The following is an 18713-nucleotide window of genomic DNA, read 5'->3' as shown; positions in this document are numbered from 1 at the left end:
CGACTCAGCTGGCTCGTTCCAGAATAAGACATCGGGGATAAAACCACTCTGGGGTTCGTTGGTTCCGTGGCTCATTCAAGGAACCTTTCCATCTTTCTGCTCTGTCAGCCTACGGGGTTTGCTTTGTTTTTCAGTCTTCTTCCTGGTCTTTGTTCACGGTCACAGATGGCTGTAGTAGGTCCTGGTGTCACTGTGAAAAAAGAGAGTCCATCTCTGCCCATGTGTTCTTTCTGTGGTTAAGAAAACACTCTCTCATCTCGCTCTTTTTTATTGTGGTGAAATATACACAACATAGTATTTATTGTTTTAACCATAAGTGTACAATTCTGTGGCATTAAGTACATTCACAATGTTGTATAACCATCAGTGATATCTATACCCCAAATTTTTTCATCATTCCCCACAAAAACTCCATACCCATGAAACAGGGACTTCCCTTTCTCCATCCCCTTCCTTCCAGCTCCTAGGAACATCTACTCTATTTTCTGTCTTCATGAATTTGCCTATTCTAGGTACCTCATATAAGTGGAATTATAACAATATCTGTCCTCTGTGTCTAGTTTATTTCCCTAAACATGTTTCCAAGGTCCATCCATCCATGCATGTTATAGCATATATGAAAACTTTGTTCCTTTTTATGGTGGAATAATATTCCATTGTGTATACATATATATAACATTTTGTTTATCTACTCATCTATTAATGGAAACTTGGCCTGTTTCCACCTTTTGGCTAGTCTGGATAACGCTTCTATGAACATTAGTGTACAGATATATGTTGAAATCCCTGCTTCGCATTCTTCTGAACATATACCTAGGAGTTGAATCACTGGGTCGTATGATAATTCGATGTTTAACCTTTTGAGAAACTGTTTTCTATAGCAGCTGCGTCATTTGGCATTCCTACCAGCAATGCATAAAGGTTCCAATCTCTCTACATCTTTACCAACATTTGTTACTTCCCTTTAAAAAAATTATGCCCATTTCCCCTCATATCTTATTGACCGCTATTGGCTAATTCCCAAATTAATTATTGGGAAGGTGAATGAGATCACCACTGATTGCTCCAAGCCAATCAGGACTCACGTCCTGGGTAGAGTCCACATTCCCTGAAAGACATGGCTGCAGGGAGAACAGCTCAATATCTGAACAAAATCAGGATATTCCAACAAGAAAGAAAGGATGGGGGTGGATTATAGGGAGGCTACCGTCAATGTCTGTCTGCAATGGAGAGACTTTAAAAATATCAATGTCCAGAACAGAAATTCTGATTCGATTGAGCTGGTCTGCCGTGGGTTCCCACATCAGTCATTTTTAAATGTTCACCCGGTTGATTCAAATGTGCATTCATGGCTGAGGCCTCGCCTCAAACCACTTACTACACCAGCAAGTATGAAGCTGAGAAGTACAACATGCAACAGGAACACTGGGTAGGGGCACCCTGCCTGCTCTGGTGGACGGAGGAAATTCCCCCCAGAGGAAGTGATGTTTAGACTGATATTTGGAAACATCAAGTAAGCCAGGCCAAGAGTGTCATAGACACAGGGGACATAGAAAAGGTGGTGCCTGAGGAATGGGAAGAAGTTCAGTCCAGCTGGAATGTAGTATCTTTACTCAAATATGTGTAACTCTTAGGACAATGGCCAGATTCCACACTCTGGCCTGGTTTACTTCTGGGTAAGTTTACCCATCCCCTGTGTCCTGTTCTTGGTAAGCCAAGTAAGTAGCAAGATGCCTATGCTTTGTACAACCAGTATGACCTTGAGGAAGTCCCATGACCTCTCTGGAGCTCCAGAAATGTCCTACAAATAAATAAGTTCCTTACAGGGATGGAGGAACTTCCACCTTGGGTGGTGAGATGGGCTAAATGGGTGATGGGCATTAAGGAGGGCACTTGTTGGGATGAGCACTGGGTGTTATAGGTAAGTGATAAATCACTGGGTTCTACTCCTGAAACCAGTACTACACTGTATGTTAACTAATTTGGATTTAAATAAAATTTAAAAGTAAATAAATAATAGATAGATAGGTAGATAGATAGATAGATATCTCACAAGGCTATTGTGGAACTCAGATGAAAAAAATGTTTGTATGTGAGTGTCATACATTAATATGCTAATGAATTCCAAATTTCTGTTCCTGTCAAACCTCTCTCTAGAGCACCCTCTGATCTCCAGACCTGAATATCAAGCTGTCTACTTGACCTCGCCCCTTGAATGTGTAGTGGGCATTTCCCACCTGACATATGTAAGATCTAGCTTCTCATATGCTGCTCGAAACCAGCACCCCCTCCATGCTTCCTCCTATTGGCTAATGACATCTCCATCCTTAATATCATCCTTGACTCCTTTCTCTCCAACATTCAGTCTGGTAACAAGTCCTGTCACTCTATTTTCAAAATATATCCAGAATTTGACTATTTTTCACACCCACCACCCCTTTTCTGGTCCAAGCCAACATCTTCTCCTGCCCGGATTTTGTGGCAGCCTCCTAATTACTCTCCCTGCTTCTGCCCCTCCTCCCACAGTCCATTTTCAACACAACATTCGGGGTGACCCTGCTAACCTATAAGTCAGGTCGCCCTGCTCCTTCAGTCCAAACCTGCCCAAGGCTCCATCTCACTCAGAGTAAAGGTTGAAACCCTTTTGATGACCTCTCACACCTTCTGTGACTCAACCCACCATTTTTCTCTTATTTTCTACATTCTCCCCTTCGTTCACCTGCTGCAGCCCCAACTCTCTTGCTTGTCCCTGAATGTGCCAGGAACACCCTGCTGCAGGGCCTTTGTACTTGTGGTTTCCTCTGCCTGGAAATTTCTGCCCCATTTAGCCACATGGTTAACTTCTCACTTCTTTCATATCTTTACTCAAAAGCCATAATGTCACTAAGTCCTTCCCTCAACACCCTATTTTAAATTTCAGCACTTGCCCTTGGCTTCATATTCTCCTTCTCTGCTTTATTTTTATCTTAGTATTTACACTAACATGTTTTATATATTATTTATTTATATTGTTTATTAGCTCTCTCCCCTGCCAGAATATACATATGTGCAAATTTTTATATGGTATATACATAATACATGTATTTATCAAATCTTCCTACCAGAATACCCCTGCTCACCAAGGGCAGGGATTTTGTCTGATTTGTTCACTTTATATCTCTAGTACCAGGACAGAACCTGGTACATAGTGGGAACTCAGTAAATTTGTTAATACCACGTTTTACAGAAGAGAAACCTGGGGCTCGGTGCAATTAAATAATTTACTCAAGATACCACAGTAGGAAATGGCAAAGTTGGGGAGTTTACCATTCTACAATGCTTTACAACATAAAAACACCTCCTCCCGTCCCTCCACATGCTGACCACCAGTTCCCCAGGGCCTTTCCCAGTATCTGCGTGCTTTACCCAGATCCCCTCTTCAGCTGATGCTCCCACCTCACAGCTACTGTCCTCTCTGGGAATTGCCCTTGCCCACATGGAACTGCCCTACACCCTGCACCCTGAGGCCAAAGGCTGGATGATGCAGGTATACTTTTCAATTTGGGACAACTCTAAAGGGTCATCCTTTAGAGCTCCCTGTTGGATCTGCTGAAACTCATTGTGGATGAGCTGCCTCAGTCCAACCTGCCTTCCTCCCTTCCTTACAAGTATCTCTCACGACCAGTCTCCAAAATCCTTCTGCATGTGACTCTAGGGAGCCTAATCTAAGACCACCAATCCCTTCATTGCCTGTTGCCATAGCCCACTCATCTGACCTCCTAAGTACCCTCTTTCCACTAAAATTCAGCCATCTTGTATCCCAGTGACTTGAAAATGGGTGCTGATGGGTTAACATGTTGCCCAAGAGAAGCAAATTTTATGGGAACTGACACATGCAGCTAGCAATCTGCAAAACACACTTACACACATGATTTCATTTGCAAAAGCAGAATAGCATGATAGTCTCTGAAGTGTTTCTGCCTGGATCTGAATCTTGGTCCTACCACTTCTTAGTCTTGTGACCTTGCCCAGCTACATAATCTTTCCATTGCTATGTAGAATGGTGATAATAATGGTCGCTTCCTCCTAGAGTTTTTATTAGAATTAAATGAGTCAGTACATGGAAAGGTCTCAGAATAGCTGTGACACATAATATGCACATAGTATACATTAGTTATTAGATCCTCACAAGACCCCTAGAGGTATTATAATTACTACCTGTGTTGGACACCTCTTGTGCCCCACCTCCTACTCTCTGCCCATCTTTTCATTCCAGCTGTTGCTGCAGCCACTTGCTGGCTCAGGTGTAACCAACAGCACCTTGCTCAGCTGGACTGCTTATTTCTTATTTCCTGTCTGGTTGCTTTGCCACTTCCACCTGAGATGCTTCCAGAAATGCACTCAGCCATTCTGACCTGAGCAAACATGGAAAGGTGAGGGAGCTAATATCCCATGTGACATCCCTTGACCAGGAGGGAGTTGGAACCAATGGGAAAATATCCCTTCTTTCTTTCCTTGAGAGAATAACTCTGAGGTATAATCTGTCCCATCATGGTCCAAGTTCAGGTGTCCAAAGCATGGGCACCCCTGGCTTGGCATTCCTTCCTTCCCTGTCTCACTCTTCCCAAAATAGACTATCCACATACAAGCCTTCATGCTGTGCTCTTTGTGGAATCATCTAACTGTGCATAAAAGGAGAGTGAAAGGGAAAAAAAAGACTTGTACAACATCCAGAATCAGATCTAGACTCAAGTTCAAGTCTTCTACCTCCTGAATGACATTCCCTCACACTGCCACCTCCCATTTCATACATATGCACCTTAACATTGGCCTTCTGGAAGCTCGATTAGCCAGTGTGAGGCCAGGGAGGAAAGAGCTATGAACTCATATCACAGTCCCTTTCCTGTGCCTGCATAGAGCTGGTTCCACATGGCTAGAGGGTGGGGAACAGTGGTTCCACCTGACTGAAACCTGGGATAGGGACTGTGTCAAATTTGTCTTTGTATCATCAGTATTCATGGTGTGGCAAATAGTAAGTGCTCAGTAAATGTTTCCTGTATACATAGGTCTGGAAATCAAACTGTTGATGGTTTCTTCTTAAAGATTACTTTTTATGTGGTCATGCTTGTTCTTATACTATTGTTTATTTTTTATGCTGACCTGGAATGTAATCACCAGTGAACAGAGAACATTTTTGAGAGGGGATTGGATTGTTTACCTTTTTACCAGGCTACATTAGTACAAAATAATGTGCCTGGAAATTATTCAAGAAATACATATTCCTTGAAATCATTTAGGAAAGAAAACCTGAGTACCAAGTTGATTGACTGGTCAAAGAAGTAGCTAGGAGTTGTCGAACTGGTGACCTATAGGAGAAATGTAGCTCTGAGATACCCGGATTTCACCAGCACAGCATGGATTGTTTTATGTTGAAATTCTTCCGAAGTATGCTACAGGTCCTACCACTTTCCATAGCATTCTACCCATCCTAATTCTCAAATTTGGGTTACTTCTGTTGCCTTGTAGGTATATGGGTTTGTGACCCTTGTACAGAGCAACACACAACAGGGTACTTCTTATCCAGAAAGAGTTGAAGGAATTGATGGGCACAATTCCTGGCTTTTCCTGTATGTAGCTTGTTCATCTCATTTCTGCCACCATCAACAGGTGCCTGATGGTAGTGTAATGTCCTGCCTTCCAGGTACTATAAGATCACTGTGGTGCTCATGTGCTTTGTGATCCCCACGCTGGTACCCTGGTGTGCCTGGGAAGAGAGTCTGTGGAACTCCTATTTCTTGGCCTCCATCCTCCGCTATACCATCTCACTCAACATCAGCTGGCTGGTCAACAGTGCTGCCCACATGTATGGAAACCGGCCCTACGACAAGCACATCAGCCCTCGGCAGAACCCACTCGTCACCCTGGGTGCCATTGGTGAGTAGGGGTGTGAGAGCCAATGGGGAGCATGGCAGCTCAGATTTTCTTAACCTTCCAAAGGTTTTCTGAACTCTGTAAAGAGAGGCAGTGGAATGGAGTCAGGTGGGATGAACTTGGGCTTCGGTATTAGAATCCTGGTTCTTGGGCAAGTCACCTAATCATTCTGATTTAGAGTTTTCTCATCTGTGAAATGGGAAGAGTGATGCTTACTTCATAGGGATGTTATGAAGATAGATACTATATGTAAACTGCTATATGCAATATAGATATGCTGTAAGATAGATACTATATGTAAACTGCTTAGTAAAATGTCTGTCATATAGTAAGTGATCAATAATTAGGAGCTATTTATTTTTACCGTGAAATTTTTCCTAATGGAGGAGTAGCAGCTGGCTTTTCTCTCAAACTGCCCTGACCATTCAGCTGTCCAGTCATTTGACCGACTGTAAGAAAAAAGGCCTTCAGAGAGACGGGAAGAAACAAGAGTGTGGCATCTCATGGTGCCACAGAATGGTTCGGAGCGAGGCCGCTGGATTCTGACAACTTTGGTTGAGTCTTGGTTCCTTCACTTACTCTCTGAGAGAGTTATCTGGCTCCTCCGCACCTTGTGTCTTCTCCTGTAAAGTGAAGATAATCATAGCATTCCTGGGGTCACCAAAGGGTTAGATGAGCTAATACATAGTCTTTGCAACAGTGCTTAGCATGAAATAAGTGCTTAGTTTGTGACTAGCCTTATGGTCTTAGGAATGTCCCTTCTGTACATTTACATCCTCATTTTTAAAATGGGGAGAATCATAGCAGCTAGCTCAGAGATCTGAGGACTATAGGTGTTAATACCCATTAAAGCACTGAGCACTGAAACGTAGTAAGTAATAAATAGACATTAGCTGTATCTTTCTAGAAGTAACTCAAGCTTCTTGGTAAGCTGAGCCTTGAGCATTGAGATCGGCCCCAGGAAGGGAAGGCCCTGTGGCTAAGTAGCAATGGTCTCTGCATCACCTAGCAAAGAGTTTCTCCTACCACATTGTTAGGCTCGGACCCCGTGTTGACAACAGCAATCTGAGGTGGAATAAGCACCCAAATTTAACTATGGGACCAACCAGCTAAGCAGAGAGAAAAGTGTCTTGGAAGGAGTTTCTGATGCTTCTACTTCTTCCTGGACTGCAGTGAGGGGGGCCATATCCAGTGTTGACCCTGAGAGCAGACAGCAAGGGGACAAGATGGACTGTTACCATCTGATGTGGGGATGGTGGACCAGAAAACCCAAGGAATGTGACCATGGCACTGGCCTTGAAGAGCTGGGTACTGGTTTTAAGTCCACCCAGGTCAACACGGGGCTCCTAGTCAGTTTTCTTCATTAAGGTCCTGGAAAGGCTCCCGTTACACTGAACTGTGTGATAGATGGCGGGTACGCACAGGTTCTCAGAACAGTGTCTGCTTCTGAAAATAGCAGGGGAGACTCGTCTATACTACACTGTAGTGCAGGAAAAACACTAAAAATTATGAGGGTGAAAGGAGCAGGGTAAAGAAGACCTAAATTAAAAAGAAGACTGCAGGGGCGCCTGGGTGGCTCAATCGGTTGGACATCCGACTTGGGTTCAGGTCATGATCTCACGGTTTGTGAGTTCAAACCCCACGTAGGGCACTCTGCTGACAGCTCAGAGCCTAGAGCCTGCTTCAGATTCTGTCTCCCTCTCTCTCTGCCCCTCCCCTGCTCATGCTCTGTCTCTCTCTTTCTCTCTCTCCCTCTCTCTTTCTCTCAAAAATGAATAAACATAAAAAATTAAAAAAAGAAAACTGCAAACCACAGTTCCATCCATCTGATATATTCATTACAGAGCAAGATCCTTCGGCTGTGGTCAATAGAAGAACTACATGATGACCAGGGCCTATTTAAGAAGTGAAGGAGAAATCTGGCAGTTCCTCAAATGGTTAAAAATAGTTATCATGTGATCCAACAACTCCACTCCCAGATTCATACACAAAGAGAAATAAAAATATATGTCCACACAAAAACTTGTATATGACTGTCCATAGCAATATTATTCGTAATAGCCAAAAAGCAGAAATAATCCAATAGTCTGTCAATTGATGGATGGATAAATACAGTATGGCACATCCATACAACGGAATACTATCTGGCAATAAAAGGAAATGAAGTACTGATATCTGCTACAACCTTGAAAGCATGATGCTAAGTGAAAGCAGCTAGTCACAAAAGGCTACATATTGTATGGTTTTGTTTGTATGAAATGATCAGAATAAGCAAATCTACAGAGATTATATTAGGGTTGTCCAGAGAAACAGAATCAGTACATGTATGTATATGTATATATATGTTATACATACACTATTCAGTTTTTATATATATTGTAATATATATTATATGTTCCTCATCATAAATCCCCATATATATAGGGAAACAGTACAATATCTATATAAATATAACCTGTTTCGTGTGTATATATATGTATGTAGCCTCCTGTTTCGTGTGTATATATATGTATGTATACATATATACACATATGTATATATGTATGTGTGTGTGTGTGTGTGTGTGTGTGTGTGTGCATAGGGAAAGAAGGAGGGGAGGGGGGAGGGGAAGAGGGGAGGGGAGAGAGATTTATTATGAGGAGCTGGCTCACACGATTAGGGGAGCTGAGAAATCCCACAATCTGCCGTCTGCAAGCTGGAGACTCAGGAAAGCTGGTGATATGATTAAATTGGAGTCCAGAGGCCCGAGAACCAGGGGAGCAGATGATGTAAATCCCAGTCTGAGGGCAAGGGAAGAAGAGATAGATCCAGTTCAGTCAGTGAGTCAGAAAAAAACGGGCAAATTCCTCTTCCTCCACCATTTGTTCTGTTCAGGCCCTTAATGGATTGAGTGATGCCCACCCCCACTGGCGAGGGTAATCTGCTTTACTGAGTTCACTGATTCAAATGCTCATCTCATCCAGAAACACCCCCACAGACACACCACACAGAGATGTTTAATCCGGGCATGCCTCGGCCAGCCAGTCTGACACATAAAATTAACCATGACAGAGAAAGAAAGTAGGGCTGGAGGGATGGGGGGGATGGTTGGGGGATGACAGTTCAGGAGTGTGGAGCTTCCTTTTAGGTAATGAAAGTGTTATAAAATTCATCGTGGTGATGGATGCCCAACTCTGTGAAAATACTAAAAAGCATTAAATTGTACTTCAAATGGATGAATTATATGGTGAATTATATCTCAATAAAGCTGTTTAAAAAAGTCAAATGAAAGAGTCCCTGAGATCCCTCCTGAAAACACCTTAATTTAAAAAAAAAAAAAAAAGAGTAAGAGAGGAAAAGCTATTCACTGGTGGGCAGGTGGGGGGTGGTGGTGGAATAATATATGGGCAGATTTGGGACATGTAAAAGTCCAGCTCCTCAGTTTACTTACCTATCTGAACAGGGCTCCTCTGGGTCATCCAAGCTCTCCCAACGAGCCTTCCTTTAATCACTCCAGCCCACAGAGGCTATTTTCCTTTTATGAACATACATCAAAAGGAGGATCTGTTATCAGTCATTTAGCATTGAGCTTACTAAGTACAGCTCCGAAATCATGGTAGTTGTTCATACGGGGAAATTAATCTTGTGACTCTGCGCTGATAACCTTTTTTTTTTTTTTTTAATCTGTTCAGATTTAGTCTAGCCAACTAAGTAAATTCTTCCTAAGGGCAGACACCAAGTCTTCTGCTGCCCAGAGAGCCTGACATAGTGCCTTGCACATGGTAGACTCTCAGCAGACGAGGGGGGAAAATAAATCTGTGCAGAGAGGTGGGGAGGGGTTATTTCAATACCCACTTTGTCTTCTAGGTGAAGGCTTCCACAATTACCACCACACCTTTCCCTTTGACTACTCTGCGAGTGAATTTGGCTTAAATTTCAACCCAACCACTTGGTTCATTGACCTCATGTGCTGGCTGGGACTGGCCACTGACCGCAAACGAGCAACCAAGCCAATGATCAAGGCCCGAAAAGCCAGGACTGGAGACGGCAGCACTTGAACCTGGAACTGGCATCCAACATGTTTGCCATTGATACCTTAGTTCATGGCTTATGTTCCTATAGTTCTCTTGTTCATTGGATGTGGGAGGGGGTAGAGGCTGGGGAGGGAAAGGAATCTATGTGGTTTGGGAACTTTTCGTTTGTCTCAAAATAATGTCAAGATATAACTATCAATGAAAAAAAGTTTTTAGCATCAATGTAACTATGATTTTAACATTAGAGTGTGAACATGTGATTTAATCGTTGTAGCTACAATATGTCAAACACACATGGTCATGTGCTTGAATGTGATGTTAACCCTGACAGGATGAAGGAATTTAATATTCTTTCAGTGTGATTCAGGAGAGCATTTGCTTTCTTTTCTACCAGTTAACCCAGCACTGTTTTTAAACACATTATCTGAAGGTAGAAGACAAAAGAGAGGGTCTAAGTAACTAAAGAATGTTTCTGTTTTGTAATTACTGTGCCTGTGTGTTTGTTGTTTTTTAAATAAGAGAATTGAGGGGCGCCTGGGTGGCTCAGTTGGTTGGACGTCTGACTTCGGCTCAGGCCATGATCTCGCGGTCCGTGAGTTCGAGCCCCACGTCGGGCTCTGGGCTGATGGCTCACAGCCTAGAGCCTGCTTCCGATTCTGTGTCTCCCTCTCTCTCTGCCCCTCCCCCGTTCATGCTCTGTCTCTCTCTGTCTCAAAAATAAATAAAATAAACATGAAAAAAAATTTAAATAAGAGAATTGAAAACTTTCAAAAATGACAGCAAATGGCCCTCTTATTTTCTTGCCCTGTTTACAGCTTGTTAATGTTCCACTGTCTTTGCTTCCAAAGAGATCTGTTCACTGCCCGGCTAGTTTTGTGTCCCGATTATGGCCAGCCGACCCTATAAATCAGTGCCTGTTTAGGTGTTTGATTTTGTTCTCTTTGCTATTGTCATTTTAAAGGTGTATAACGCAGATGTGCCAGACATAAAATTAAGCTCAAATTAAGCTCTCATTTAAATGTTTAAACATCTAATTTATATTCTAATTGATCCCAGCCACTGATGCATGTACTTTAGCTACTACTGCTAAATAAGCATATTAATTTTCCACACTAGGCCATCAGATCTTAATAACCGACAGTTATCTAGAACTCAGTGTGTACTAATGTTTCCCCTGCATGCAGCCTTCATTGATTTTGCAGCAAAATATAAAGTGATCATTATGTAGCTTCTGAAGTAAAAAAAATGTTGTGTGTTAAGTTGCCTTGTAAAGAGCATGTTGACTTAATGGGACCGCGTGCCCTTTGTTTTAGTTGTTAGAGCAAAAGAAAGATGTTGGAGCACTTCGAAGATAGATCTTTTCGGGAAAGGTGGGAATTTGGAATTTTAATTTAAAATGTTTGAAAAAGAAGTGATGCCAACCGGAAATTGTCACAATGAAGTTCTTCATCCAGCAGGTGTTTATTTGCCATTAATAATGTGTACACTATGAGTGATTTACAATAAATGATTATTAATTCATTGGTGTTCTTGACCAGGTACTTAAATGTTGTTCAGAGGATGTTCTCTCAGGGGTACCTGAAGCTCCATGATAACCACGTGATTCCCATTTGATTCGAGCACTGGACTAACAACACCCCTAAGACCAGGCCTCCTGTTTCCCATCAGCCTTATGCCGGAGGGAAAATTGACTATTTTTTTTTTTTTTTGGAATGCTTAACCCTCAGTGGTGTCGTTCCCCACTTCTCACTCACCAACACTGTCATTTGTATTGCTTCCAGCTGACAAATGGGAACCTTTATTCCTACCTGTCACCCAAAAGAACAGGAAGGACATCTTCCTTCCCTGACCCCACCAGGCCCCAGTAGTGATGACCAGGGGCACGGGCGATGGGCTCATCTCTCCCTCCAGTCCTGCCCCCCAACTTTTCCCTCGTGCTGCCCTTTGGCCTTGAAGCACCTGTGCCCCTGCCATCAGATACAGACTTCTGAGCCTGCCTGCAGTTGAGTGGGATTCCAGCCATTGGACCCTTTGAATATGACTGTGTGTTTTCTATCTGCTTCATATTGCAGCCACACATTGCTGAGACCTTGTATGGAGTATTGATAGAGTGTGATTGTATCCCAAGACCTAAAATGACCTCAATTAGAAGTATTTCTGTGAATCTTTGACCCCTTAAATGTACTAAACTTAATTGCTTGTCCATTAATAGAAAAGGCTACATTTGGAAAAACTGTTTGAAATCTTCTCACAAAAGGAGGACATTCCCCAGGTGGTCAGAAGAAATCCAGAACCTCACTCCTCTGAACCTGAGTGCCACATATATATCTGCAATAGTGCCAATGAATGAGGATTGGGATGATTTTGTTGACAGAGTGGCTAGATGAAGGTTAGATCACTCTAGAGTCTTCCATATTAACATTCCCTTCAGATCTTAGTAGCATCTAAGGGGGTGGTGTTTCCCTAGACTATCCAAGGTGGCCTTAGAGAGGTTGGTCCTGCCCTTGATCTCCCGTGTCCTACAAGGCCTATTTCAGAAGCATCCACCCATGCATCCCGGTGAGGGGAGACAAGGGGAAGAGATCCATGTATGTCATGGCAGCTACATGGAGCTAGCCTGATATGGCAGAGTCAATTCAAGTGTTCTACTAGCCGGCTGTGTGGCCTTGAGAAAACCAGTCTTTCTGGATCCAGTTTTCTCCTCTACAAAGAGAGAGGATGAAACCAGACTCTGGCTAAGGTTCCACCAAGCCCTAATGGTCACCAACAGCAACAGAGATAGGAACGTGCCTGATTTGGGATTTGAAACACCTCTCAAGTTGTGCCCATCCTTTTTTGGAATCTGGGAGGTCAAAAGTGAGGGGGAAATAATTGAGTCTGAGTGAGAGAACACAGACTGAGGCTGAAAAGAATGTTCTTGGTAAAAAAACAAAACAAAACAAAAAAAACATGCATGTGTTTCATTTATTTTCAAAATATAATGAAACAACAAAAGTGAACTTAATCCATGAAAAACAATTTAATGAAAGAAAGTACTGTAAAAAGCTTTGGCTTGGTGGTGTAGTAGAAATAGCACTGGACTGGAGTTCAAGATTTCAGTTTGAATTCTCCTCCCTTTTTTTTAATTGAGGTATAATTGACATACAACACAATATTCATTTCAAGTGTACAACATAATGATTTGATATTTGTATATATTGCAAAAAAAAGGAGGGGGGCACCTGGCTGGCGAAGTCTGTGTATACTCCAAAAGGATCACCACAGTAATAAGTCTTGTTAACATCTTTCACCATTTGTAGTTAGAAATTTTTTTCTTATGAGAACTTTTAAGATCTACTTTCTTAGCAACTTTTCAAATATGATATACAATATTCTTAGTTATAGTCACCATACTGTACATCCCCATGATATTTATTTTATAACTAGAAGTATATATCATTTGACTACCTTCACCATTTTGTCAACCCCTATGCCCCACCAATCTGTTCTCTGTTATCTATGAGTTCATTGGGTTTTTTTTCTTAGATTGTACATGTAAGAGAGATCATATGGTGTTTGTGTTTCTCTGTCTCACATTTCAATTAGCATAATGCTCTCAAGTTCCATCCATATTGTCACAAATGGCAAGATTTCAAATTGTAACTCATGACCTAACTTGGTGTGTTACCTAGAGTCACATGATCTACCGACTGAGCCAGCCAGGTGCCCTGAGCATGTGACTCTTGATCTCCAAGTCATGTATTCAAGCCTCACCTTCTGGGTAGAGCTTATTTTAAATAAATAAATAAATAAATAAATAAAGCACTTGAAAACAGCAGATGCAAAAAGGGCCCTCTGATCTCCCTTTTTCTCCCTAAAAGCAAGAGATGAAACTCTGATGTGAGAGCTGCCTTCTCTATATCAGGAGGAAAGAAACATTCTTCTCACCAGAGATAGGGAGAAGGCACCAAGAGAATCAGTGCAAACAAACCTTGTTCAAGTAACTCTTAGCTTCCTTTAGCATCCCCATATATTTTTGGCACTCTCTCACAATTAATACTCTTTGTCCAATGTGGCACATAAGCACTTGGGCCCAACCACTTTTTGGGTCTTCATTTTCCCATGAAGGCTCCCATGAGCATGTAATAATAAAATCTGTATGTTCTTCTCTCATTACTCTGTCTTAATGTCAACTTAATTCTCGGACCCAGCCTGACCCTAAGAGGCTAGAAGGAAAGTTCCACCTCCTCTACAATGGAGCCTCAGCTAGCCCTTCTGTAAAGGAACTGGACTGGATTAGATTGTCCCGCCCAGTTCGCCAGCTGGGAGTCGTTCCCCTCCGTGTGAAGAAACCCAGCACACCCACAGGCCTTTTGTCCAGTCCCCCGAGAGTCCTTCTGAACCTTGGCTTCCTTCCTGTGCCTTCACACCCTCATCAGAGGACAAGCCTTACTTGCTTTTCTTCTTATCAGGAGCTGGGATAGAAGACCCAGAGAGGGAAGAGGCTGAAGCTAATGGATAAGAATGAGCTTTGCGGATTATCTGTGACGTTCATTTATCCATGTCACTCCAGTCCTCAATTATAGAAGACACTGGAAGCCAGCTGACTTCTCAGTGGCTGCTCATGTGAAACAAGGAAGCAAAGAAGTATCCTAACCTTTATAAGCCCCCCCCTTTTTTTTAATTTCCCCATTTTTAGTTCAAGGTATTTGTCAAAATCCTTTCCTTCCCTTTCCTCAACGTCAAGGAACTGCTATAAATGACCTGGAAACTTTGCTCCTGCTCTCTCTCCTTGGGCTAGGGAGTTCATAACCATCCCACCCCCACCCCAGGAATGCTCCTGACTTGTAAATTTGCAAATCAGAGGCAAGAGGAAGGAAAGCGCTGGCCTGCGGCTGCTGGGGGATGGGGGGGGGAGGGGGAATGCAGGCAAGGCTGCAAGCCTGTGTTCCAGCAGCTACTGTGGCTGAGTGACAGTCTTTTCACTTGCTTTTGCTCTCCCGTGACGCCTCTGCCTGGGCAGCTGGGAGACCAGTCAGCACAGGCAGACTGCCTCACTTCCCATGGGTTAAAGAGGAAAAGACCAGCAGACAGCTGCCCCAGTTAGCTAGGGCCAGGAGGCCTATGTCCTGAGAAAGTCTCCGTCCTTACAGCTCCAGGCCTACAGTTACTATGCAAAAAAGTTGACTTGGCCTTTGACGGTTGAAATCCCTGCAACTCAGGATTTACTAAATCTATGTCCCTGTCCTTCCCTTTTTTGATCCTCTGCAAGGCTACTTTTCATGTCATTGAGAGAAATCTCCAAAGTTGCTTTTCTGATAGAAGCACTGACTGCTGGGTGGAGTCACCAAATCCTATGCTGTCGATAGACAAAGTAGCCTGGGTCCCACTGGAGCAGGGCATGGTTGTATTTTTATTATCAGATTTCTTAAAAGCTGGTTCTCACAGTGTATGGATCATAAAACAGAAGAGGTGTTTGTAGAGGGCACTCCTTTTTCCAGGCTGTATGACAAGGTCATGTGTGAGGGTGGCGGAGAGAGGGAAGGGGCGACCCTCTCTGGTACATGTTGTGATCATTGTGATCACTGAGTGAGGACGAACTGTCAAACTGGGATATCCAGTGTCTCAAAGGAAGAGTGAATCATCAGTGTAGATGATGACTTTCCAGTGCCAGCAAGCAGGCTTCTCACACTTCAGGTGGAGGGATCCAGAAGACCCACTCACTTCTCTCCCAGTCCCAAAATTGCTGCCTGTGAATGCAACAACGCATTTCTCTGAATTTAAAAGCCCAGCGTCACAAAGTTCTTCCAGATATGCCAACCAATGAGCACGTGTGTGTGCACTGTTCTCTACAGGCCCTGCTGGATCGAGCAATTTGTAACACAAGGTAAATCAGCTTGTTAGCGAGAATGTACACACAGACACTCCATAGCCAACCAAGGTGAAAAATGATCTCAAAGTGGATCTTTTGCCCTTTATGGATTCAGGTCACTATTTTTAAAAGTGAAGACCTTGGTTTTGCTTTTACGTGGGAAGTTTTAAGCAATGATATATTGGACTCTTTCCAACCACCTTTTAAAGTCTATTTGAAGCCGGGGGCTTGGGTCAGTTTCAAGACACTGAAAGGGACAGGCCTTTTTTTTTTTTTTTTAATTAGAAACATTATTTATTTCTGCTTCTTTCATACATCTTATTGTGCATGAAACAGTCTGGCATACATATCTGAAATAATGTACTGTTTAAAGGCAAAGCATCATAAGTAAAGCTGATCATCTCTCCAGAGTTCTCTCAGCCCATGGGATCTTGCTTCGTGATTTTACATTAATTTTTGAAAGTCAGAAATGTCATTTCCAAAACACATTAAGGGAGCTGTAAAAAGTAATCACTTTATTCAATATTATAGTTGTGGAAATGGAGTATATTTTCTCTAAGAAATGAAAAACTAAGAAGAAAATGCCACTTAACATCAGTGGTAGGTCAGTAAAGGCCAGAGGGAGAAAATACTGTGATAAGTTTGTCTCTTTGAGACCAAGAAGACATTCTAGTTCAAGCTTTAACATGCTTCCTATGTTTTCACTAGATGCTTCTTTTCTGCCGCTTTTCATTCTTTTCCATAGTTCACATCACAGGATTGGTACAGCCTTTAAAACTTCATTAACAGGAGCAAATCCAATATCCACTGATCTCTTCTCAAAAGGCATTTGAATCCATCAGATAGCCTGGCAGTTTCATTCTCATGAATACCCTAGCCATGAAAACACTCAACAGGACACAGACGAATCCAATGAATAGAAGGAGAAATCTTACTGAGGTTTGGAATGTCTGGTGCATTTGATCGGTCCAGGATTATGAATCCTAAACCTCCTGCTGTAAATAGGAAGTTAGATGTGAGTCCTTCCATAATATATTGTCCATTTACTCTGTGGGCCAAGAAAGCTACTGGCCTCTGATGTCCATGTTCATCGGTCATAGAGCCAATACTTTGAAGTTTAACAATAATGTCATAAAGCATTCCTCCCGTGATGAGGACATAAGACACCACCACCTTCAACTTCAGCTGGGGGCATTCAAGCGCTAAGATCGGGACCCAGTACAAAGTCTCCATCTTGGTGGCAGCAGGGGTGGCTCTCTGGACAGGACATTTTGATGTGTTTATTTATATATATATTTTTTACATTATTTGGCTCTGTGGCCTACATTTACACAACCCAGGGATGGTTAGATTGTTACTTTGTTGGGAGATAAACAGCCTAAGGAGAAACATGCAAAACTTCCACTTCTGCATCTATGTCACCGCTGAAACAAATGATTACTTAAGTCCCTTCTTTGATCAAAAACTACAGGAATTAATAGCAAGCAAGCTTAGAAAATGTCAGATTCTGCTCTACCCAAGCAAAACATGTGGTTGGAAGCCATCCCAATATTGTATCCTTATAAAAGAAAAAAAAAAAAGGAAGAGACTGCAGGCCACAGTAGTCTTAGAAAATTGCCTCTGTCGAAGCAAAGTAAACACTTGTAGATGGAAAAGCAGAATCCTGAGGCTGGTTGATTTTTCTGGAATGCCATTGCAATGGCTAAATATTTCTCAACAATTGTGGGAGGTGGGGGTTGTTTTGTTTTGTATTGTTTTATTTTTAAGTTTCCATTTGAGGGATGGCCTTAAATTGAGCATTGCTGTGTCCAAAAGTTCCAGAATTATAAATCTTGGAAAGAAGAACAAACGTCAAAATAAGGTCACCAACCATCACATGCCATAATGATTTGGCTGCCAAAGATTCACACTCTGTGTTAGAACTACGCTGAGTGTGCACAGAGAGATAATTTAAACCTTCCCAACAAGTTTGTCTTGTTCATCTGATTGATAGAATCTGATTGTAACATTCGGTCTGTTGTTTTTCCATTTGCTTTAAATTCAGCACTGCCACAGAAGACAGAAAGAGAAAATGGGACAGCCTGAAGAGGTGTAAAAATATAATTACTTTTTTGAAAGTACGCATATTTATCTATTTTTCTGCTACCCCTTTTCACTTGGCTTTCCCACTCTAAATAGATGAGTGCTCCTGGGCTGGTGTATATATAGCACTTACAGGCTACTTTTAATTGAGAAGAACATCCTTTATTACAGTTTCTAGGCCACTTATCATAATGCATTTTACTAATTTCTTTTGCATAAAAAACAAAATCAAATGAAAGCACATCAGACTTGAAAGACCACTGGCATTACCATAGAACCTCAGCAAACCAGCCCACAAATAACACCTCAAGTCACTGCAATTTCACTCAACCCACCACCTTTAGAAAAAAATAATGACCAAAATAAGAAAAAGAAAAAAATCTTCATCAGGAAAGTATTTTCCCAAACTACACCTAGTTTTGACTATAATTGGCTTGATTTTATAAATCTATTACAATGGCATCAAAAAATGATGCACAAAGAATTCGCAACTCACATTTAAGAGCCATGCAAACCGTGCTGGTCTTGATTGCCAAGTGTTTTTGCAATCCACAGAACAGGGTCAGAGAGAGGAGAGGTTCTTGATAGGTGTTAACGAATGATTGGAAGAACAGATGGATAGATAGATGGATAGATGGATACATGGATGGATGGAAGGATGGTGAATGGATGGATGCATGGGTGGATGGATACAATGTAGTGCAATGCAGAAAGAACCCTATTTAGCGTTGCTGGGTCTTAGCTTTGAAACTTGTTCCTTTGTTTGCCCTGTTAAATGTGAGATCCCAGGAAGGCAAGCCCCTGTCTGTCTTGGGCACAATTGTACCGTAAGCTCCCATTAGAGAGCTTGCCATGTA

At 42.2% G+C, this 18713-nt stretch overlaps 1 protein-coding gene and 1 pseudogene across 1 annotated transcript in view; one reads left to right on the top strand and one right to left on the bottom strand.

Annotated features, from left to right (window-relative positions):
- Positions 1-10028, top strand: part of SCD5 (stearoyl-CoA desaturase 5) — a 152694-nt gene extending 142666 nt beyond the window's left edge. The window contains exons 4-5 of the mRNA XM_047091707.1: positions 5681-5913; positions 9757-10028. Coding sequence (XP_046947663.1) covers positions 5681-5913; positions 9757-9947 — 424 coding nt within the window. The 3' untranslated portion in view covers positions 9948-10028. The remainder of the gene's footprint in view (positions 1-5680; positions 5914-9756) is intronic.
- Positions 10029-16592: 6564 nt separating this feature from the next.
- Positions 16593-17007, bottom strand: LOC124521099 (oligosaccharyltransferase complex subunit OSTC-like; annotated as a pseudogene).
- Positions 17008-18713: the final 1706 nt, after the last annotated feature.

Source organism: Lynx rufus, unplaced genomic scaffold, assembly GCF_022079265.1.
Source record: "Lynx rufus isolate CCGP_SWC_20201006 ecotype Redwood Valley unplaced genomic scaffold, mLynRuf1.p SCAF_3, whole genome shotgun sequence".
In the NCBI taxonomy this organism is placed as follows: Eukaryota; Metazoa; Chordata; class Mammalia; order Carnivora; family Felidae; genus Lynx; species Lynx rufus.
This window is presented reverse-complemented; position numbering and strand designations above follow the sequence as displayed.